The 20,092-nt window shown below is 43.4% G+C and overlaps 1 protein-coding gene across 1 annotated transcript in view; it reads left to right on the plus strand.

The window, feature by feature from the left end:
• PAH (phenylalanine hydroxylase) overlaps window positions 1–20,092 on the plus strand; it is a 36,171-nt gene that overhangs the window by 146 nt on the left and 15,933 nt on the right. The window contains exons 2-3 of the mRNA XM_010012443.1: window positions 3,857–3,964; window positions 15,198–15,381. Of these exons, the coding sequence (XP_010010745.1) occupies window positions 3,857–3,964; window positions 15,198–15,381 (292 nt within the window). The remainder of the gene's footprint in view (window positions 1–3,856; window positions 3,965–15,197; window positions 15,382–20,092) is intronic.

The raw sequence follows: 20,092 nt of genomic DNA on the forward strand, positions 1-20,092 counted from the left end.
GCTTGCTTGCAAATCTTGTCCCCTGCTTTCTGAGAGGCAGTGTGACCAAAGATGGGAGGAAACAATGTCCCTGTCCTGATGCTTTGCAGTGCCTGGTTGCCACTGTTTTCCCTTTTGGCAGCCCCCATGCTTGTTTGTTGTTAATTGTGCTCACAAAAGTGCAGTGAGAATGAAAATCAATATTGCACCAGTATCTTTGCATATATGTCAAAGAGAAGGAGAAGAAGCAGAAAAGAGCAACAGATAATTTAGAGGTCTTAAACCTGTGTGATGAAAGCAAGCTGTCTTCTTCTGTTAAAGGAAAGCAGCTGAAGTTACCTGCTCTTCTGGTGGAGCTATTTGTTAAATTCTGGAACTCTGACATCCCCTTTTTTAATGTTTACTGGCTGACTTTGAACTCTTTGCTTTTGGGAAATACAGGAAAGTCCTGAAGCCCATGCCTTTCAATTACAGGCACTATAGTTACTACAGGGGCAAGTGACATAACCTGAGGCCAGCATGGTTAATTATTAAGATGAAATTCTGTGTTTGTGTGTCCTATGCAGTGCTGCTGAAGCCAGAGACAAGCTGCAGAAGATGTGCAAAAAAGGGCTTCAGTTTCTACAAGGTTTTTAAAGAGCAGAGTCACAAAGGAAGCTTTGTTTCCTACCACTTTGTGTGCTGAGGTTGAACTCTTATAACAGTTCTCTAAGGTCTCACCTTACTACTTTTCCAAGTTGTGTAACTGCTTGGTCCCAATGACATCTATTGGAGCTTAGCATCTAAATGCCCTAAGAAAACTTACTTGGAAACTAGTTCCATTTTCAGAAGTAACTTAGGAATCTCATTTTCTTTAAACTTCAAGGAAACTTTCCTCTGGCTTTAACAGTGTTGGAATTCACTCTGAATGGCTTTATGTCACCAGCTCAGAAATGGATTAGAAAGCTAACAGGTCTGTGTTAATGACCTCCAATACTGCCACATGTGCCAGAAAGGCAATATCAATCTACTTGCAAAGTGGTAATCAAAAAAATGCAGATTTACATTGTGCTCAGGTAAACCCATCCTTGCAACTACATATCACCTGTCTTTGAGATTGTACTAGGCAAGCAGAGCTACCCCCAAAGTTGCAATTCCTTTCCATATTCCTTTCTATAATAAATTAGATTTGAGAATGGATAAACTGTGATCAGCAGTTAAAACTATGCATAGGTACTACAAGAAAGCTAACCAATAAGTGTGAGTGCCTTGTGTATGTTGATGTTTATTACCTCCAGTTTATATGTTGATGTATGTTGTCCCCAGTGTGTACTGATAAATACTGCCTCCATATATATTGATAAGAACTGGGTACCAGGAAAATGATCGTTTTACTCTTCCCTTGCAATGAAAGCTGTCATCTCAGTTAGTTCCTGACTCAGGCTGGAACTAACATTTGTACAAAGATCTTTAAGTGATCTGAGTGCATATACAGATGTGCAAGAAGTTAAGCAAATATCACTATATTTGCAGGATTAGTGCCTTCTTCCTACTGCAATATGTCTTAATTTAAGCATCAACATAAATCGATTTACAAGAGTGGGGAAATGAATGATGACAGATTGAAAGAGTCTGATCTCAACACATCAAATCTAGTGACCAACGAAAATCTGAATTAGAAAGAAGGTTTTTAAGGCATTTTTGGGTCATCTTGTGGTATAAATTAACATCAGAATTACCTTGTAGGACTTGAACCTTCTGTTGTACCTCCTGCAGGTGTCCAAACCACAAATTCTTCCTTTGTCACACAGGTTCAAGTCAACCTGCCAAAGAAGTTGGTCCTCACATCATGCCTTGGCAAAAGTATTTTAAATACATAACTGCAATGTTTTTAGAGCAATTCCAGTGCAGACCATGAAAAGCAAATTCTCAGTCCATTGGACAGACACAGTTCTGTCCTTAAGATCAGTTTTTGCTGTGGTGAAAGAAAACAGAAGGGCAAAGCAATGCATAGATGGCATTTCAGATGCATTTTGGTTACACTATCATAAAATTTCTGAACTGCCCTCATTTGGCTTGCCTTTTGATAGACTCCTGTCATTGTTTTCCCTTGCAATGAGGTTGCTTGAGGTGTAAATAGGTTTCATTAGGAGATGCCACATCGCTCCTCACTGCTTTTCCTCTTGGTTCCCATCATGTAACAGCTGGGCCAACTCCCTATCTGGGTGAAGACCCAGGAGACCCTGAGATGCTGTGGGAAACATCACAGGTGACAATCTTCCCTCTGGTGCACAAAACTAGTATTTCTACTACAATTCCCACTAGAGGTTCCCCATAAAGTGGAAAACATTTGGATAACCTTTGCAACCTCTGGAAATAAAGCCAGATATAGAAAAATCTGTTACCAGTTTCTGGAAGTGAATTCTCAGGTTAGCAGCAGCCTCACAGACAACCTGAATAATCAGCAATTATTTACTTTACAAAATAAGACAACTCCTTATAACAGTGCCTCAGAACATGTAGTCCCACCAAGAACTGTATGGCTTCAGGGCAGCTAGATTTGAGTGTTAATTTGTCTGTTAGAAAGACTGTCTTTTCTAAGGACAGTATTTAGGACCTGAGATTCATTATACTCTGATTTATACATTAAATTAAGAAATAGCTACAATAAAGGCAGGCTTTGACTGCTGTATTTGCAGATCTTCAGATACATAAAGAAAAATTGAATGAATAATTTGAGTCAAGTTTTGGCTGAGGACTTGTTATACCAGTACCTGCCTGTGTAGCAGATGTCTTGTGTGATCTTTGAAACACCAACCAAGGGCAATTTGCCCAAGGCCAATAGATGTTAACACCACCACCCCACCTCACCCCCAACAAATAAGGTATTAATGTGACTTCCAAACATTCGTGTTGGTTGTGCATCCAATTTGCTGTCATCAGAAAAATTAAGAGATTGTGGAAGTCTCAGCAGGCACTTACCTGCCATGTCAGGTACCCAGGTAATTTTGAAAACCTAGGCCCACTCCAGGACTCAGTTTCCTGTTTCTGAAGTGGTGAAATAGCTCCTTTCTACTTAACAGGGCTTTTGTGAAAAGAAATACGTGTACTGAGAAATACCAAGACATTCTGGTAACGAGAACCATGAAAATAATTAAAATAAACATTCTCCTTGCTTGGGAATACTGGAAATTGCCTTTGGAATGTGCAGAGAAAGTCAGTAAAAGAAAGGGAACAAACATAAATGAAAACATGTCTTGCCCTGAGTCTCTACTCATTGTGGAATTTAGGGAAGATCTAAACATTTGCTCCAACATTTTTCCCTGTTCTTTTTGTTTGGTTGTTGTTATTTTGGTTTTAAACCACTTGCCGTATCCTTCTTGTGAATACCACATCTCCTGGGCCTACCTGGAAGGGTACAAGCAGAACTGAAGGGAAACACAGATCATAACCTGCTTCTATGCACAGAGCTCATCTCCATCACTCTGCTTAATCCTGAGTGTTAATGAAAAGAAAGCCTGAGGGAAGGTCTTTGTACTGCAGCTGAAGCCAAAGTACAGTAATGTTTCCAGCCATCCTTGGTCTTGATACACTTGAGAGGTGAAGCAAGGCAGAGATGATATTACTTTCATGTCCTTTTAGACTACTTTTCTTCCACATGGGCCCTAGTTTGAAAGAAGGGATTTTTGTCTCTACAAATAAATCAGATTATAAATCAGAGCAGCCCCAGAGCTACTCAAGTTCTGGCAGCAACAATTGCCTTGACTTCCACTTAAAGCAGCTTTATACCCTCTTTATAGTGTTGATGGCATGCAAAAGGAAATGGAGCAAAGCAAAACTGGCTCCTAGAGTGAATGTAAATCTTTTTATTTGCTCAATTAATTTATTTTTTTTTCAGGAATCTATGTACATTGAAGAGTCCTCAAATAAAAATGGTGTGATTTCTTTGATTTTCTCTCTGAAAGAAGAAGTTGGGGCATTGGCTAAAGTTTTGCGCACATTTGAGGTAAGTATTTTCCTTCAGGAGATCTGAGCAGGTATTTAAATTTTTGTATTACAGCAACGTTTTTGGGATTCCACTTCATTGTCATGATGGTGGAGAGCAGCATGAATTTCTTTTCTTGGGTTAAAATCCGTTCAATTCTTGGAGAAGAACTAGCCTTTTAAAGTTAAAATTTGATTTCAAATGTTTAAATTAAAACCTCTACTCTAACTGACATGAGGATGGAAAAAATGCATTTTCTCCATTTAAGAAGGAAATAGTCCATTGTAACTGCTTGAGTAAGAGTAGAATTGAATTGGGCAATAATTTGAGATTGACATTTGGGTATGTGTATGTATATGTATATAAAGGCAAATGTAACCTGCATGTGAGCTGTGTGACTCATAGCATACATGTTGCATGAAGTATTTCTGCTGGAAGTAGCTATTGTCCTCTTAGCCCTTGTCCAGTTCAGTGAATCTGATATAAATAAGCCCACCATCTCCCATCAGTGGTACTTCTACAGAGTCAGTAGAGGGTATCTACAAAACAGCATCAAAATGGCAGCATCAAAGGGACTCAGCAACTTGCACTGACTGATTGGGAAAGCTTTTGGAGAAACAAGGAGCCATTTACCTTTCAGAACATTGTGTGCCTATTTATTCTTGCAGAAATATTTCCCAGATGACATGGATGATGTTTAAAAAGCACAAAATCCTTGCAATTCAGGTTGTGTTGCAACACACAGAGCTATGTACTCTGGGCTCCCAAGCAAATACATTCTCATATTGGTTTTGTGACTTCTTTTTTTTTCTTTGAACATCATCATGTACTAGTTGTGCCTGAAAACAGCTCTTTCTGTAGAACACTGTAAAAAGTTGTGGCCTGCATACTTTCCATTTGTAAACTGAACTGACTAGGAAATAAAAGATTTGTGTGGTACAAGTCCAAATGAAAACTAATTATGAGTTATAGGACATATTTGATTCATTAAGATGAAGAGAAATTCACACCAGTGACAGCACAGCTAGTCTGAATCTGTGAACTGACCACTGTAATGTAGCCCTGCAAAATGTCTGCATGTTGGTGGTGTGCATGTCTGTAAGTGAATTAAGGAAGCTGTTAATATTCTCTGGTTAAATACATTGTTGTCTACTAACCAAACTGCTGTCAGCTCTAAGGGAAAATCTGTAGGGGAGCTAGTGTAGAAAAGGGAGAAGTAGCTGCTTCTTGGACATGACTCTTCCCACCCCAAAGCAGGTACCAAAACTAGACCAGATGAGTCATGGTTTTCCCCAGTGACCCTGATGGCAACTGAGGGGATGGGGCTCAGATAAAGATGTCTGCACTGGTGTCTGGGTGATTTTCCATCCCAACAAAGCCGATTCTTTCTGTGCAAACTTGCAGTCTCCTGCAGCAACAAGGCTTGACAGAAGACCTGGCATAAGTTATATCAGTTTTGCATGCTGTTGGCAGTGTAGTAGAGAAATAGGTAGGTAGCTGGAGGAAAGGGATTTAATGGTACAAGCCTGACCCGCCTTTTCAGCTTCTCAGGGCTGTCATCAGTGAATTCATGAGTGTTGGGGTATATAAACCAGAGCGGCCCTTGCGCAGTTCATGCTCAGCGCAAAGGACCTCGTTCTGTGTACAGTGGTGTAAGGCTCATGAGAATGCATGGCCAAAAAGAACCTCCACCCTTTCCCACCTGGTCCATAACCATGGTGCCTCAGAGACACAGACTTTGTGCTAGGTGACATCCACAGCAGAGAGGAGGAAGGTGATGATATGCAGGTGAAATGTGGGGACAAGGAGGAGGACCTCAAGAGGATTTTTTTCCTCTTGTACCCTTTCCCTGCTTAATAAAATCAACTGTGTGATGCAGATTAGCTACAAGAGTTAGTTCAGACTCTCCATGGGTGGGCTTCTCTGGGCAGGGACATCCCTTGCCTTGTCCTCAGAGATTCTGTTGCCAGCTTGATGCTGGCCTGGGGAAACGCAGTGGCTTTGTCTCAGAGGGGTGGCACAGGAAGGAGATGTGGGGACAGCTTCTCTGGCAGTCGTTGCCTCACACAACCACATGAAGTAGGAAAAAGCACAACACAGAAGCCACAAAATATGATCAGGCTGTTCTCCGGAGCAGACGTGGTGCTGTAGCAATCGACCTCCAGGAAGTGACAGATCTTGTTTGGCTGCTGGTGCTGATGGCCATGCGTGGTGTGTTTGGAGTCCCTCTGATCCTTGCTGAGGCTGCTGTGGGCACTTGTGTGTGGGAATGCAGGCAAAGAGCACAGCTCAACCCTCTCCTCCTCCCAGCTTGTCCTTGGGAGTGATTAAGGGACAGAGCCTCTGGCACTGGCTTTGAAGATTTTGCCTCTTCTTTAGCCAATCTACAAAACTACTCTGGGACATGAAGGGGGGAGAAGGAAGGTTAAGTGAGCTGTAAATATGAAAGTCTGAAAATAAATCTTTCAAGACAGGGGACAAAGTCTGGAAGCAAGATCCCAATTAAGACACAGAGAATTGAAGGGATTCCTAAAGAACTGATAGATCTTGTGGTACCATCAGCAGTCAGGCTGCCTTTCTGTAAGGGAGGTGTGGACCTGTGGACATTCATCTTCTCGGTTTAAGAGCTGGAACAAAAAAATTCTGTTACCCTGAGAGGGCTCTTATGTCCCTGCCCAGGATGCACAAGCAGGTCCTCACTCCCAAGTTCACATACTGCCCATGTCCTGCTTCTGCTCTGGGGTGAAACTTGGCCAGGCATTATCCCCCACCACAGCTTGATCTCCATGGGGAGCAAAAACCCAAAGGGATCTGCAACCTAGCCCTGCAGCTCATCAAGCGCCGTGGCTGCTCCCCAGTCCAGACGTAATCTGCACTCACCCAGAAGGTAAATCTCCTGGGGAAGGAAGTCCGAACACAGCCCAGATGAACTGTGTAAGCCACCACTGTAGGCCAAGAAGTACTGAAGGTAGGGGAGTCTCATACCCAGGTAGGTTGAAGGTAAAAGGCCAGTGGTTACAGAGAGAGTGCTCATGGCACAGAATTACATCCTGTAACTGAGACACCAAGTTTAAGAGAATTCCAATGTATTTTGGGGAACCAGTGATTTTAGTCCTACTCAAGCATCTCTCAAGGTTGCACATGCAGTTGACAGAACTGCATGCTTTCATGTTTGCTTTTTTTGCTCAAAAACCCAAACTCTTGTTTTCTGTTCAGGTCTCAGCTGCATACAGTTATGTGGCTGCACTGAAAGTATTGTTTTTCCTATGTAGCTTGAAGGCTTTTTTTTCCTGAAGAATCTCCTCTAGGTACTCAGCTCCTGAGTCTACCGGCTTTATGTCCAAAACGTACTTGATCATATTTTTCATATGTTTACTCTTGATTCATATTCTAATGCATTTCAGTGTTGGACCAATGCACAATGTCAGAAAGAGCAATGAGTCTCCATAGAAGAAGGATTGGACCCTCAGAAAGGCAGGCAAATATTTAAAGAAAAGACTACATGGCTTTTTGAGCTGAAAGCATTTCTGTCTCTGAAAGCAAACCCAGACCATGTCTATGTTCAACATCTGCTTTGGCTATGAGGAGAGTCCTTTCCCAGTCTCACACATGAAAATAAGCAGCACTCAGGAAGATCTCCCAAACACCATACCTGAGCAGGCTCCTAAGCAATTCTTACCACTGTCCACCCTCTGTTTTTCAAATCCTTGCCTGGCTGCCTGAACCTGCACCTCCTGGACCGCTCTGTACCCGGAGTGCCCTACGCCACTGTTGGCAGCACGATCATTGCTGTCCCTGCACCTTCCCTGCAGAGACGCAGTGCCCGCAAGGCCACATTACAGCACTCTGGCATGCGCTGTAATGCAATAGCAACTCTATCATGCCCAGCAATAAACAGATTGCTAAAAATGAATCTACATTGCTTCCATGTTAGCTGCTCTCTGTGTATATTAGGATGTGATAAAGATTCACTTTCTGCTTATCAAACTCAATTATTTTGGAGTTCAAAAGCCTACTTGTCCATATTCTTTATCTGTCTTAGTGTGCGTACAGCTTCCTTACAGGTTCTGCTTCGGTAACAACCCTGACATCATTGTAGACTTGAGGGTGGCTGTAGAGACAGCATAAACTCACCAGCAGAGTCCACCACTAACTTCTTTTTAATAGGACACGCTCTACACTAAGGCACTGCTTGGTGCAGCCATATGCTGCTTATTTTTCTCATGCTATTACAGAAGATGGTAGATAAGAAGCCAAAACACAAATAAATACCTTAGTCTGAAATAGGACATCACACATAGTTAAATTATCACACCTAAAATCAGGAATACAGAATAGTTATTGTGGAATTACATTTCTTTTTTGATTCACTCTTTGGGGGGACACATCAAAGCGTTACAGAGTGTAAGTCCAGGTCAGAAAAAAGACAGAAATCTTCCAGGTTTCTTGTCAAAACTGAAAAAGTAAAGCAGATCATGTTGGGTTAAGCCAAGTGTTACACTTGATGGGAATGTTTATTTTCGTCTGTAGTGATAAAAGACTACTGAAATTGAGAACACTTTTTAAAACAACAACAAAGTCCACTTTACAAGAAAAAGAGTGAAAAAACACCCCTAGCATTGCCCCCCCCAACGTTTGCATTTCCAAAGTGAAATTAATCATTAAAATATCAGAACTATACATTTCAATATGTAAAAGAATAGCCCTCAGTTCTAATTGAAATTTTTCCACATGAATTTGTCAATACATTAATCTTCTCCCAAGTTATTTTCCTGAGGGATTTACAAGTAGTAGAAGATATGTCAGCAATAGCATGCAGAAAACATTGGGTTGGTATATGTTACAAGTTTACTCAAGCAATTCTCTGAGAGGACCCTTCCATCCTCTCTTCACTGAAGTGGCCTTCCCAAATACAGAGCAGGACTTCAGTACAGTGAATTTTCAGTGATTTTCTTATGGTGGTTAGGGCTCTAGCTCAAAAGCAGCCCCACTGGTTTGCACTGAGTGGTACTCTTGCTTCCAAAGTGATGCTCTGTGGGAGGAAGGTACTGCACCACAGGAGGACGGGGTGGGAGTAACAGGCTGGACTAAATGGGACCCTGCACTTTCAGAACCAGCAAAGACGACTGTGCTCTTTTTCTGTTTAGGAGCTCCCCCCATTCAACAAAAAGTCCAAAGTGACACATCTTTTTGCCCCTTGGGAAAGTATTGGCTCTGCAGTGTTTTGGGTTGTTTCCAAATAAGGAGAAATGATCAGTTACTTTGGCCAGGGGGGTGTGTTGGAGGTGTCTGCAGTGATAGGTGAACAGGCCAGGCATGCCTCTACCAAGAGACTTGTTTTTTTCACTATAATATGCATATACATAGCTACAATAACTTAATTACAACTGAACTTATTGCTCCAAATCTGTGTCCTTAGTCTGACCTTTCCTCTTTTGAGGCCCAGGAAAGCAAGACTCCTTAACCTAGTAAACCAACATGAATTAAAGAGAGGAGTGCCCTCTTGGTGCTTGAGCAGTGGCAGGTACTGTCGCCTTTGCTTTTCGGTTTGTCCATATGTTTTGTGGCTGGATTGTGCTTAATGCCACATACCAAGCTTTAGAGTTTGTACGTGCAGAAGTATGAGCAGAAGTGCAGAGTGATGGACACCAAGGGCTGCCTCAGGGCCAGCTGCCCTCTGGAGCTGTTTGCTGTCAGGAGCCAGCTCTGGGTCCCTTTGCCTCTGTGAGTTTATCATGCAAGGAATATCCTAGCAGATGTAAAGAAGAAGGTAAGGAGGCACTGTCTTCAGCTGAGAAGCAAGCTGTTGAACAGTGAAGCTGACCCAGAGAGCTGCCTTTGCCTTCACTTTGGAAAACCACAGCTGAAGGCATCTCTTGTAACTTTCTGACTCCCCTGATCCCTTGTGGAAATTGGGCACCGAGTTTTTACTTGTGCTTCTGGAATTGTTCTCCTTTAGTAAGTCCTGAACCAGGCCATGGCAAGAGTTAAATGAACATGTCACTTTTTTCTTTTCTCTATTTTTAACTTTTTTTCTGATCAGGAAAGTACGAGTAAGTCCTTGTTTTGGGACATTTCATCCAAGTTCTCGCTGAGTGTTGATTAGTGGCACCATAGTGCCGCTGACTGTTCTTCATCTGGTAATAATGTGGGGTGTCCTGGTGAAGCCAAACCTAGTGACAGCAGCCATGAAAACAAGCTGCAGATGGATTTCCCAGCTGTACTTAGTTTTAGCAACCATAACCAGGGGCATTTAGTAATGAATAAACAGAAGGACATATGAACACCATGGGAAGTAGTAGCCCATAATGTTCCCAGAAAGTATCCATCCCCATTGAAAGTTTCCCCATGTAACTAAGAAAACACAACTTTTCTTTTCCAATGATCAGGCCATTCAACTCTCTGAGAGTGGGACCAAATTCTCTTGAGAGTGACCTCTGCAACACTGTATCTGTGCAATGTATCACCAGGCTGGTTTGATCCTGCTAGTGTGGGGCTGCTGCGGTGCGGGAGATGTTCAGTCAGGATGCCATAACTGGAATAACATGGGGAAGGGGCTGGAGCTGCTTCACAGCCTCTGAGAGGGAACCAAGGCTGAGATCCAGCACTGTGGGTAAGGCACTCAGGGAGATGGGCTATCTCCTCCTGCATCCACCGTTGCCTCTGCTGTAAATTGCAATCTGCATTGCTAACTCCTGTCGTTCACAGATTATGATTTACACAAAATGGATTTATTTTTGAACTCTGAAAACATGTCTTGTGACTTCTTTCTGTAATGAGGAATGATAGAGATGATAGAGATACAGTTAACTTGGATATTAAAATAATGAAGCTGATTTTTCACCCCCAGGAGTGGACGTTTTAAGAGAAAAAGCAAGAAATTTGGAGTGGCTTCTGCTAACTTCAACAGATTTGGCAATACTGTACCTCTGTGATGCACATTAGGTGCTAGTCCTCAAGGCAAAAATCTGTTCTGAATTGTTAATACTTGCTAAAAAGTAAATTAGAAATGGCCTAGTACACTGCTTTGAAATAAATGCAAGGTGAACAGAAACCACTCCTCTACAAACACAGAGTGCTCCAGTACATACATGGTTGTATGACATGATGTATCCGTGTAGGAGAGACTCAACCTGTATGCTGGTCATAAACCTGAGGAGAATCATAGAATGGTTTGGGTTGGAAGAGACCTTGAAGATCATCTAGTTCCAACCCATACTTTCCACTAGAGCAGGTTGCTCCAAGTCCCGTCCAACCTGGCCTTGAACCCTACCAGGGATGGGGCAGCCAATGCTTCTCTGGGCAACCTGTGCCAGTGTCTCACCACCCTGTGAATATTTTTTTTCCTAATATCTAATCTAAGTCTCCCTTTTTTCAGTTTAAAACCATCAACCCTTCTCCTATCCCTACATGCCTTTGTAAAAAGTCCCTCTCCAGATTTCTTGTAGGCCCTCTTTAGGTACTGGAAAGTCTCTCTGGAGCCTTCTCTTTTTTAGGCTGAACAATCCCAACTCTCTCAGCCTGTCTCCATAGGAGAGGTGCTGCAGCCATCTTTGTGGCCCTACTCTGGACTCACTCCAATGGGTCACTAGGGAAGTACCAACCTGCTACAAATTCTTTGCCACTGCAATGAATGGTGGGGCGAATTTAGCAAAGGCACATCTAATCTCAAGACATGGGCTCATCTGGTTCCTACCAGGTCTAAAATACGAAAGGCAGAAGAGATCAATACTAATAGTTTATGTGTGAATACAGCCTCAAACATGTGACAGCTCAGATCTTCCAAAACTACTTAGCTTGGGATCTAGGTTCCATCAACAAAAAATAGCTCAGAAACCATTAAGTCACATAAAATAAATACAGAACTTTTATTGGTTGCCTTTTGAGGGCATATGTTGTCAAGATTTCAAGCTCTACTAAAAACCACAGGGATTGAAAACTGCTCAAAATAAGCAACTAGACAAAAAAAGTCCCCATTCACCTTTTTCAGGTAACCATTTGTCTCCAGAAGTTGGAGCTTTAAGTATCAACTACAGTGAGAAACCTGATGCAATTGCAAGATACTGAGGATACAAAAACATTTTGAACAATGTGAAACTATGAGGATTAAACACTAGATGGAGTAGTTGGACTAGAATGAAATTCAGATTTGTTAACTCTAGTAACAGTCACTGTAAATATTTTGAAATCAGTGGCTTAGTATCAAGGCATAGCATATGAGAACATGTTCTCCAGGAGCACCAGTTCAGGGAGTTGGACGGCTGCTGCTGAATTCTTGATTTAAAAACAGTCTCCAGAAGGGTTCTCCCTTCAGCTTCTCTGCTGTGAGGTCCCAAAGCCTTGGCACAAAGAAGTTAGCTCTGCACATTGCTGAGCTGCAGGCATCCCTCAAATAGAAGAGAGAAAACAAGGATCTCTTCCCACTCTGTTGGAAACTCTTCTGCTTAACTCAGGTGTAAGAATGGAGGTGACTCTCATGAGCTCTTCTTTTTTTTTCCTTTTCCCCACTCTTTTAGATTGTAGTGATACTTGGGGAGGCGTTGATGCTCCTGCTGCCTTAAGTATGCCATGTGCCAACCCTGCAGCTTGTCTCTTTATTCTCAGCCCCTCAATCATTCTCTCTACTTTGTGGGTACTGCTGTTCGTGCATCTGCCTGCGAAGACAGGTTGGAGAGCTGGTGCAACAGAAAAGGCAAAAATCAAACGATAAAACGATATAATTGAAGTGCCAGTCTCAAAGAGCTCTGCAACCTCTGGGGCAGGGATGCTAAGGCAGGGTGAACACTTGTAGGTGGGGGAGGGAAGCAGGGGATAGCGGCCACTGAACAGAAGTCTATGTTATAGAATTGTTGAACTGTAGAATGGTTTGGGTTGGAAGGGACCTTACAGATCACCTAGTTCCAACCGCCCTGCCATGGGCAGGGACACCTTCCACCAGATCAGGTTGCTCAAAACTCCCTCCAACTTGGCCTTGAACACTTATTACAGACTGAAATATGTAGAAAACCATTCAAGACCTGGAACTCCATTCTCCCATGAATCCACACAGAGACACAATGCAACACCCTGACACATCAGTGCAAGGTGAAAGTAAAGCAGCACCTCAGTGTGCCTGAGCCAAGCCTTTGGCAGGGGATGGTTTTACAGCCACTCTCCATCTCTGTGAGTGGCTACACAGAGCAGCCGAGCAGCCCTGTGCTCTGGGTACCAGCCCCACATTGCCACACTGCTCTCCACTAGCAGCCCCCTGGCGCCTGCTCTTTGTCAAAAGCTTTCTCGCCCCGAGTCATCTGGACTTCCATCTCCAGGCCGCCCCACCTCCCAGCCCTTCACCAAGCAGAGGGTACAATGTGCGGTCTGTTTGTGAAATGGGGCTTCAGAGGCCTAAAACAAATTGTCCTCGGGGCCCAGGACAGTGGTGGCCATTCTCTCCCCCAGACGGCCCCTTGAGGACAGCATCTCTCAAGAGCAGCAGTTGGCAAATGCGCTTTTGACCTTTTCAACTTATTGTGTTGGTATCTAGCCAAACAATTTAAGTACATCTGTAGCGTGCGACACTCAGGAAACAGAGGAATGACATGCATGCTGTTTCCTACCAAGTAATAAACTGCCTTTTGTGGTGGAGTGAATGAGGTCTTTGCTGCTGATGGCCAGATGCCCCCCTGCGCTGTGCAAGCACTGAGAGGAGCAAAGAAAACCTTAAAGGGCTTGAGAAGCTCAGACTGGAGGGAGGCACACTAAAAAAGCTTCCCTCTTTCTTCCCTGTAGGTCACAAGTAGATCCTCACAGCATTTCTTCATGGATTAAATTCTGACCCCACTGCAGCAGGGGGTTTGACACTGACATCAACAGGGCCATCATTTCACCCCACGTAGTTTGGGGTCTTAAGCCTGAAAGCAGCAAAACAAAAGCTGCTCCAGGGCTGCTGAGCACTGTGTCTCAGCTCCTCTGACTCCTCTCTGGTTGATCCTCAATCCAAAACTTCCTGCAGGGGTTTGTCTATTCCTCCCAAGGGACAGAAGCCCAGACCTGGTCATGGTGTGCTGTGGCCACCATTCCAGTGTGAGCCTGACAAGAAGGTCAGGTGGTAAAGTCAGCACCAACCAAAATGTGCTTAAAAGGTTTTTCTCAAAAAAAGAGAAGAAAGCTCTATTTTCATATTCACATTACAGTGCTCAGGAAAACATTTGAGTTCAGCTAAACTGAGGTTGATTTTCCTGGAGTTGTGTTTATGTGACTGGAAAAATAGGATTTTTGGCTACTTGTTGCCTTACACATTGACATGGTGTCATGTCTGTGGTTGGGTAGCCACTGGCTGTAGTCAGCAAGACTATGATCCCTTTCTTCAGAGCTTCCCTGCTAGTCAGGGAAGGTATTTGGCGGGACAGAATTTGAATTTCTGTGCTAAAGAAAAGACTTCTTTACTGTGAGAGTGGTCAGACTCTGGACCAGTTCTCCACTGAGGTTGTGGAGTCTCCATCTGTACAAATACTCAAAACTCAACTGTACATAGTCCTGAGCACTCTGCCCTAGCAGACCCTGCCTGAGCAGACTGTTAGATGATCTCCAGAGGCTCCATCCAACCTCAACAGCTCTGTGATTCTGTGGTTTAAAACACCAGTGTTTTTATTTGCAAAACCCTTGGCTGCCTTTTTCATGCGGATCCGTGTTTCCAATTGGATCTCTGCCCAGCACCTGCTCACAGCCCTGGAAACCATGCAGGTGGCTTTGCAGGTGACTGTGCAGTGGCTTGGCAGAAGCTTACCTCACAGGGTGCCCAGCTGCTTGCTTTTCCAACCTCCTTTCAAGATGCTTATAAATACAGCATTCATTTTCTCATGAGAGGGTTCTCTTCAGGTGGAACGCCTACTTCCCAAGTTGATACTGGGGAAATGTTCTTGTCCACACAGACAAGCTTCCATTATGTACTTGTAGTACTGGAGCCACCATTTACAATACAAAGCCTGTTTACAACTTGTATCCTGCTTCCACCTTTTTCAAAGGTTTATGTCATGCATAATCTTTATGTTAGTGCTCTGCACAAGGTGAATACTGCATCCTTCTCATTCTTCCTTCTTGTCTCCCTCCCTGTTGTGAAAGTCTTCAGTTCAATGGCCACCATAGGCAAGTCTCTACTTTTGAGTTGTTTGGATTGTATAGTAGGAGCTGTTGTCTGACACATGAATTTTAGCTAGTCTTTATGTCATATTTCATCCCCCAAGCTGTGTGGGACCAGAATCTCTGTTTCTTATAGGAAAAAGGAATAAACCTGACCCACATTGAGTCCCGACCTTCCCGGCTCAACAAAGATGAGTATGAATTCTTCATTAACTTGGAAGGCAAGAATGTCCCAGCACTGGACAAGATCATCAAGTCCTTGAGAAATGATATTGGAGCAACAGTCCATGAGCTTTCACGAACAAAGAAGAAGGACACTGGTAAGGATACACTGACAAGGATAATATTGTCAAGGAATATTTACATCACATACTTAAATGACTTCTTTTTCCTGTAGCAAAGGATCTGTATGGCTGTATTTCCCTTCCTCTGTCTATTTTGCCTATGTTGTAAGATTCTTCATTTGGAGATTTTATCTCAGTTTAAACTGCCAGGCTTCATCTTTTGCCATGCTTCTGCCTAGGTCTCCTGGGAACTGGTGTTACGATGTTATGTTGTCATCTGTCTGGTTGGTTGACAGCACTCGCAGTCTCTTAAAGACAGCCTTGTTGTCATAGCTTGCTACACTACCTGCAGAAGTTAACAGGCATCAAAGGATTATTTGAATTACAGGCTAAGGGCTCAACTTGTAAATCCCTAAGCAATGGTGCAGGAAGTTGTAGGTACATCTATTTTCGGCTCCCAATCTCTGCCCTGTTTTAAATTAGGCAGTACTTATATACACAGCTTTGGGTAAGTCATGCAGGGTGGCAACTTTTGTTCTTGATTCATATCTGTAATGTGAAGGAATAACGGGGTGCAGGTGTGATCCATACCACCATGTTTAATCCAGATAGGTTAGCTTATCAAGCCCAATGACGTGTTCCCTGAATCTCTGACTATCATCCCATAGCCTTTGGACCACTAAGCACTGAAAGTCACTGCAGGGCTTGCACACTTTCACCTTTTCTTAACCTCTCTGTACGCATGAGAACCTAGAAGAAGAGAGAAAACAAGGTTGTCTATGTGGGATGCACTACATCTGTCTAGTTACTGTCTGTCCTGATTAAAAAAACCCACATAAACTCAATCACAGTTTAAAAGGGCAAACAGTTCCAGCAAAATCTGTAGCTGCCTGCGTGGACTTGGCTTGTAGGTCATAGATCAATTCCCCTGAGAAATCCCGGCCTCGATATGCCCCCTTTTACCTCCTTCGCCATCCCCAAAATAAATATGTGTCTGTTCAGTACCCAGTAGAGTCAAACCTCTACAGTGCCATTTTGCGGAAAAATGTTACCTATTGAAGACTGCCTTTCACCTTCCTAAGGAAGGATGGATCCCTGGAGTCTTCCAGGAAGGTCACCAAGAGGGTGTCCTGGAGACATTTACAATGACTGTGCATTACGCGACCCAGCTGGGGGGCTGCCATGTCTTGAACACTTCTTGCAGACAGCACTCAGGTGAAAAGAAGCTATATATTAACTTTAAAGTGATACACAGACCCCGTGAACCCAGTTAGACTTTGCCATCTAGAAGTGCTGTAAAGTGCTGTCGCAGTGCCCTCCCCCTTGCCAAATATCTCTGAGACCTCACAAACCACTCTGGCACAAACTTTGTCATGTAGCAGAGCCAACAAGAGCCCAATCGTGTGCAAGGCCTGGTAGGGAATGGTGGCATCCTCATGAGGCAGAGGGAGGGATTACCCTCCTGTGCTCCCTGGGGCTGGCACGCCCCTTTGAACACCTGGATTTACTTTCCAATTTGGCCTCATGGACCCTGGCTGTGGCTGTTGCAGCCTCATCCTTGTGGGATCCTTGTACCTCTGGGCTGATATGAGAGGAGGGAGGAAAAGTCCCATGGGTGACTGCCCACCCTGCTCACCGCTATCCCTCACACCATCCATCTGCCTCTCCACTTCCTGGGCTTGTGAATGCCCCTCAATCCTGCTGTAGTGAGTCTCTGCAACCCACTTGGTGGAAGCAAGAATAACTTCTCATTCCTGTAAGAAATCCCAGGGAGGTCAGTTGTAATTCTGACTTTGGAGGGAGATAGGAAAGATTTTGCAAACCATACTCCGAATTTTCAGAGATTTGCTGGATTTGAAGCTGCTTGGTACAGTGGTGGCTACCCAGCACCCAGTCTGAGACATGCTTAAATGCCTTTTCAGATAACAGATGTGATTTTAATAGGATTTCAGACTTTAAATACTTTAGGTCTGCATCTTCCTCTTCCTTCCTAAGAACAACATGAAAGGACATTAATACCTTCTTGAGATCAGTGCTGGTAATCCTTTTACCGTTTCCTTTGTGTCCTACCCATGACGTTACATTTGAAGATGAAAAAGAAGAAGGCTCTTTGGAGTCAGTTCTCTCCATTCATGAGACAAAGGGACAAAAGGTTGATTAGATGATTTATGATCGTGTCAAATCAAAGCGGTTCTTTTTTGGGGACTCTTTTATTTCCAGAAGAAAGTTACAGGGCCTAGCAGAGCTTGCCAGTATTTTTATTTTTCTAATTATTATTAAGAAGTTAATAATAAACCTTATTAAATAATAAAGTTGTATATAAGCATAGGCTAGAGTTGAATAGAGACACAGCTGTAAACATAGGCCAAGAAAGGCTTGTGAGTGAAATTCCTACCTCACAGAAGTCAAAACTCCTGTGATCAGTTGTAGTATTAGGATTTCACTGCATGTTACTGTGCTTATCAAGGGTTTTTGAGCTAGATTATCCTTTCAGTGTGGCAGAAAGGGACTTGATCCCTTTCTGTTTGAGAGGATAACTTGTGTTTGTTTGTTAGTTTCAGTAATTCAGAAATAGTATAAAGTGGGAGCAATTTATTGCCAAGGAAAAAGAGGAAGATTGATATTTCTTTTTGCCCTTTCCCTTTTTCTTTTTCTTTTTTTTTTTTCCCAATTTCAACTTCTGCCAAGAGTAGTAAGGGTCCAGTCAAACTGAAATCCCCAAAGAGCCATATTTTGAAAGGTCAAACAAGCCATGCTTAGGGGATGAACTGTGGGTGGCACATTCTGGGCTGAGACAGCTCTGCAAGGGCAGAGTGAGACTGGAGCAGCCCAAGCTGTAGGAAGTGTGGTAAGATGCTGTCCTTTATCAGGGATGGCATTAACAAGTAACATGCCTTGTGGTGCCTTTTTGGTCATCCTGCCTTTCAAATGTATCTTCCAAATCTGGTCATAATCCACAATATGCTCTGTGAAATTTTATTCCTAAAACGCAGAATGAGAGCAATATATCCTCAGGGAGAAAAAGCTCAGAAATACGTTTTATGGGGATATTATCACACCCCTCTCAGCGGACAGGTAAAAGTTATGAAGGTTCTCTCCTGGAAGCAGTCCAGGCTCCCATGGGACCAGTTCTTTCACTGCTGTCTAAAGATAGTCTCAGCCCTTCCTTGCAAAGGATTAGTTTTGCTCAAGCTCACGATTTGAGGAAAAAATCCCACCAAACCCAAACCTATTTTTCTCAGTCTCCTGTAGGAAGAACATGGTGCCATTCTTGAGGCACTGCTTTGTGGACAGTCAGAGGAAATTTCTATATGCTTCCTCTTCAGTATAGTTCAGTTTTAAAAGTGTGTGTATGTGCTTTATTGGGCAAGGGATAAATGAATGTCTTTTTTTTTTTTTTTTGGTCCTTCAACTGCTTTTAGGGTCTTGTCTCAATTAAATTACACTCAAATGGTTACAAATACCAGATTTGGATCAATAGTGTCATTTTAACTGACAGCAGGCCAGCAAAATGCCCTAAATCCAAAGGTACTTTTAGAGCTTCAGATGAGATGGGCTAGCAGTCACTGGGCCAGAAGCCTTTTTAGAGATGAAAAGACTTGTTGTGAAAACAGTGTGACTCTTCATGGCTGTTTTTGGAAACAAGCTGGGTATCTGCAGTCCCCTTGGAGCCCATGAATAAAAAGAATTAAATATTATCCTGTTGCAGCATTAGGGAAATGCAGACAATTTATTGCATTTCTGAGACAGGCTGGGAGCTGATGGTCTGTAGGGGCCTTGTTTGCTAGACCCTGAGGCTGGCCAAAGCATTTGGGACTGTTTAAGAAAGGACTAAACCTGGGCCTCGAACTGTTATAAATTGCATAGACCTGTCTTTGACCCTCCTCACAATGGTCCGAATGGAGGAGTTCTGCAGAAGTCCTCGCTGCCCCTGCTTTGCTGCCTCTTATATAAATGGCTTATTAGCATTCTGCTAAGCATTTGACCCCATGGTAATTTGGTCACCACTTGGGTGTCCAGCACGATCCCATAAATGCTGCTGTTTCTCTTACAGACAAATCAATATTTATTACTATCAACCCACGTTTGCTCCTCAGACCTTCACAGAGGCCCAGTGTTGCAACAGCTTGCCCTGGCAATTCATTAATGGCCGTGCAGACAGACAGCAAGTCTGGCGAATGGGCTGGAGGAGGATGTTGCAAACAAAATATGGGATAGATTCACCCAGGGGGTAATTTGATTTGATCTTTTAAATAGTTGCTGGGAGGGCTGGGGACAGCCTCCTGCACACCACGGCTAGGCAAAAGATCCACGTTGAGTCCCAACCTGCACCTTTCTGATTCAGGGCAGAGAAACCCCAGAGACATCACTGCTGAAATCCATGTCAGACTTCAGCCCCCATTGATTTGTCTGCATAGCCTGGACCCTTCTGGTCATGGCATGTCCCTGAAGATAGTGGTTATTCAGTCTAACACTGACAAATCCTTTGCTGTGAGGCTGCCAGGCAGTTTTTTTTGCCAGTGCCTAATCCAAAATTTATCAGTGTGCCTCACCCCGAGCTGATCCTGGTGAGTCTGAAGTACTAAACAGTGAAGCAGTTCCCCCCCCATCACACAAAGCTCAGAGGCAGAGCTAGGGGATAAACCCGGTGTCCGGCTGCCCATATAGAAAATTGGGGCAGGATGGCTTGGTGTGCTCGCCCATCACCCCTCTCTAGGACTCAAAGACACCTTTTTCTACTCTGACT

This window comes from Nestor notabilis, unplaced genomic scaffold, assembly GCF_000696875.1.
Source record: "Nestor notabilis isolate BGI_N333 unplaced genomic scaffold, ASM69687v1 scaffold3194, whole genome shotgun sequence".
Classification (NCBI taxonomy): Eukaryota; Metazoa; Chordata; class Aves; order Psittaciformes; family Psittacidae; genus Nestor; species Nestor notabilis.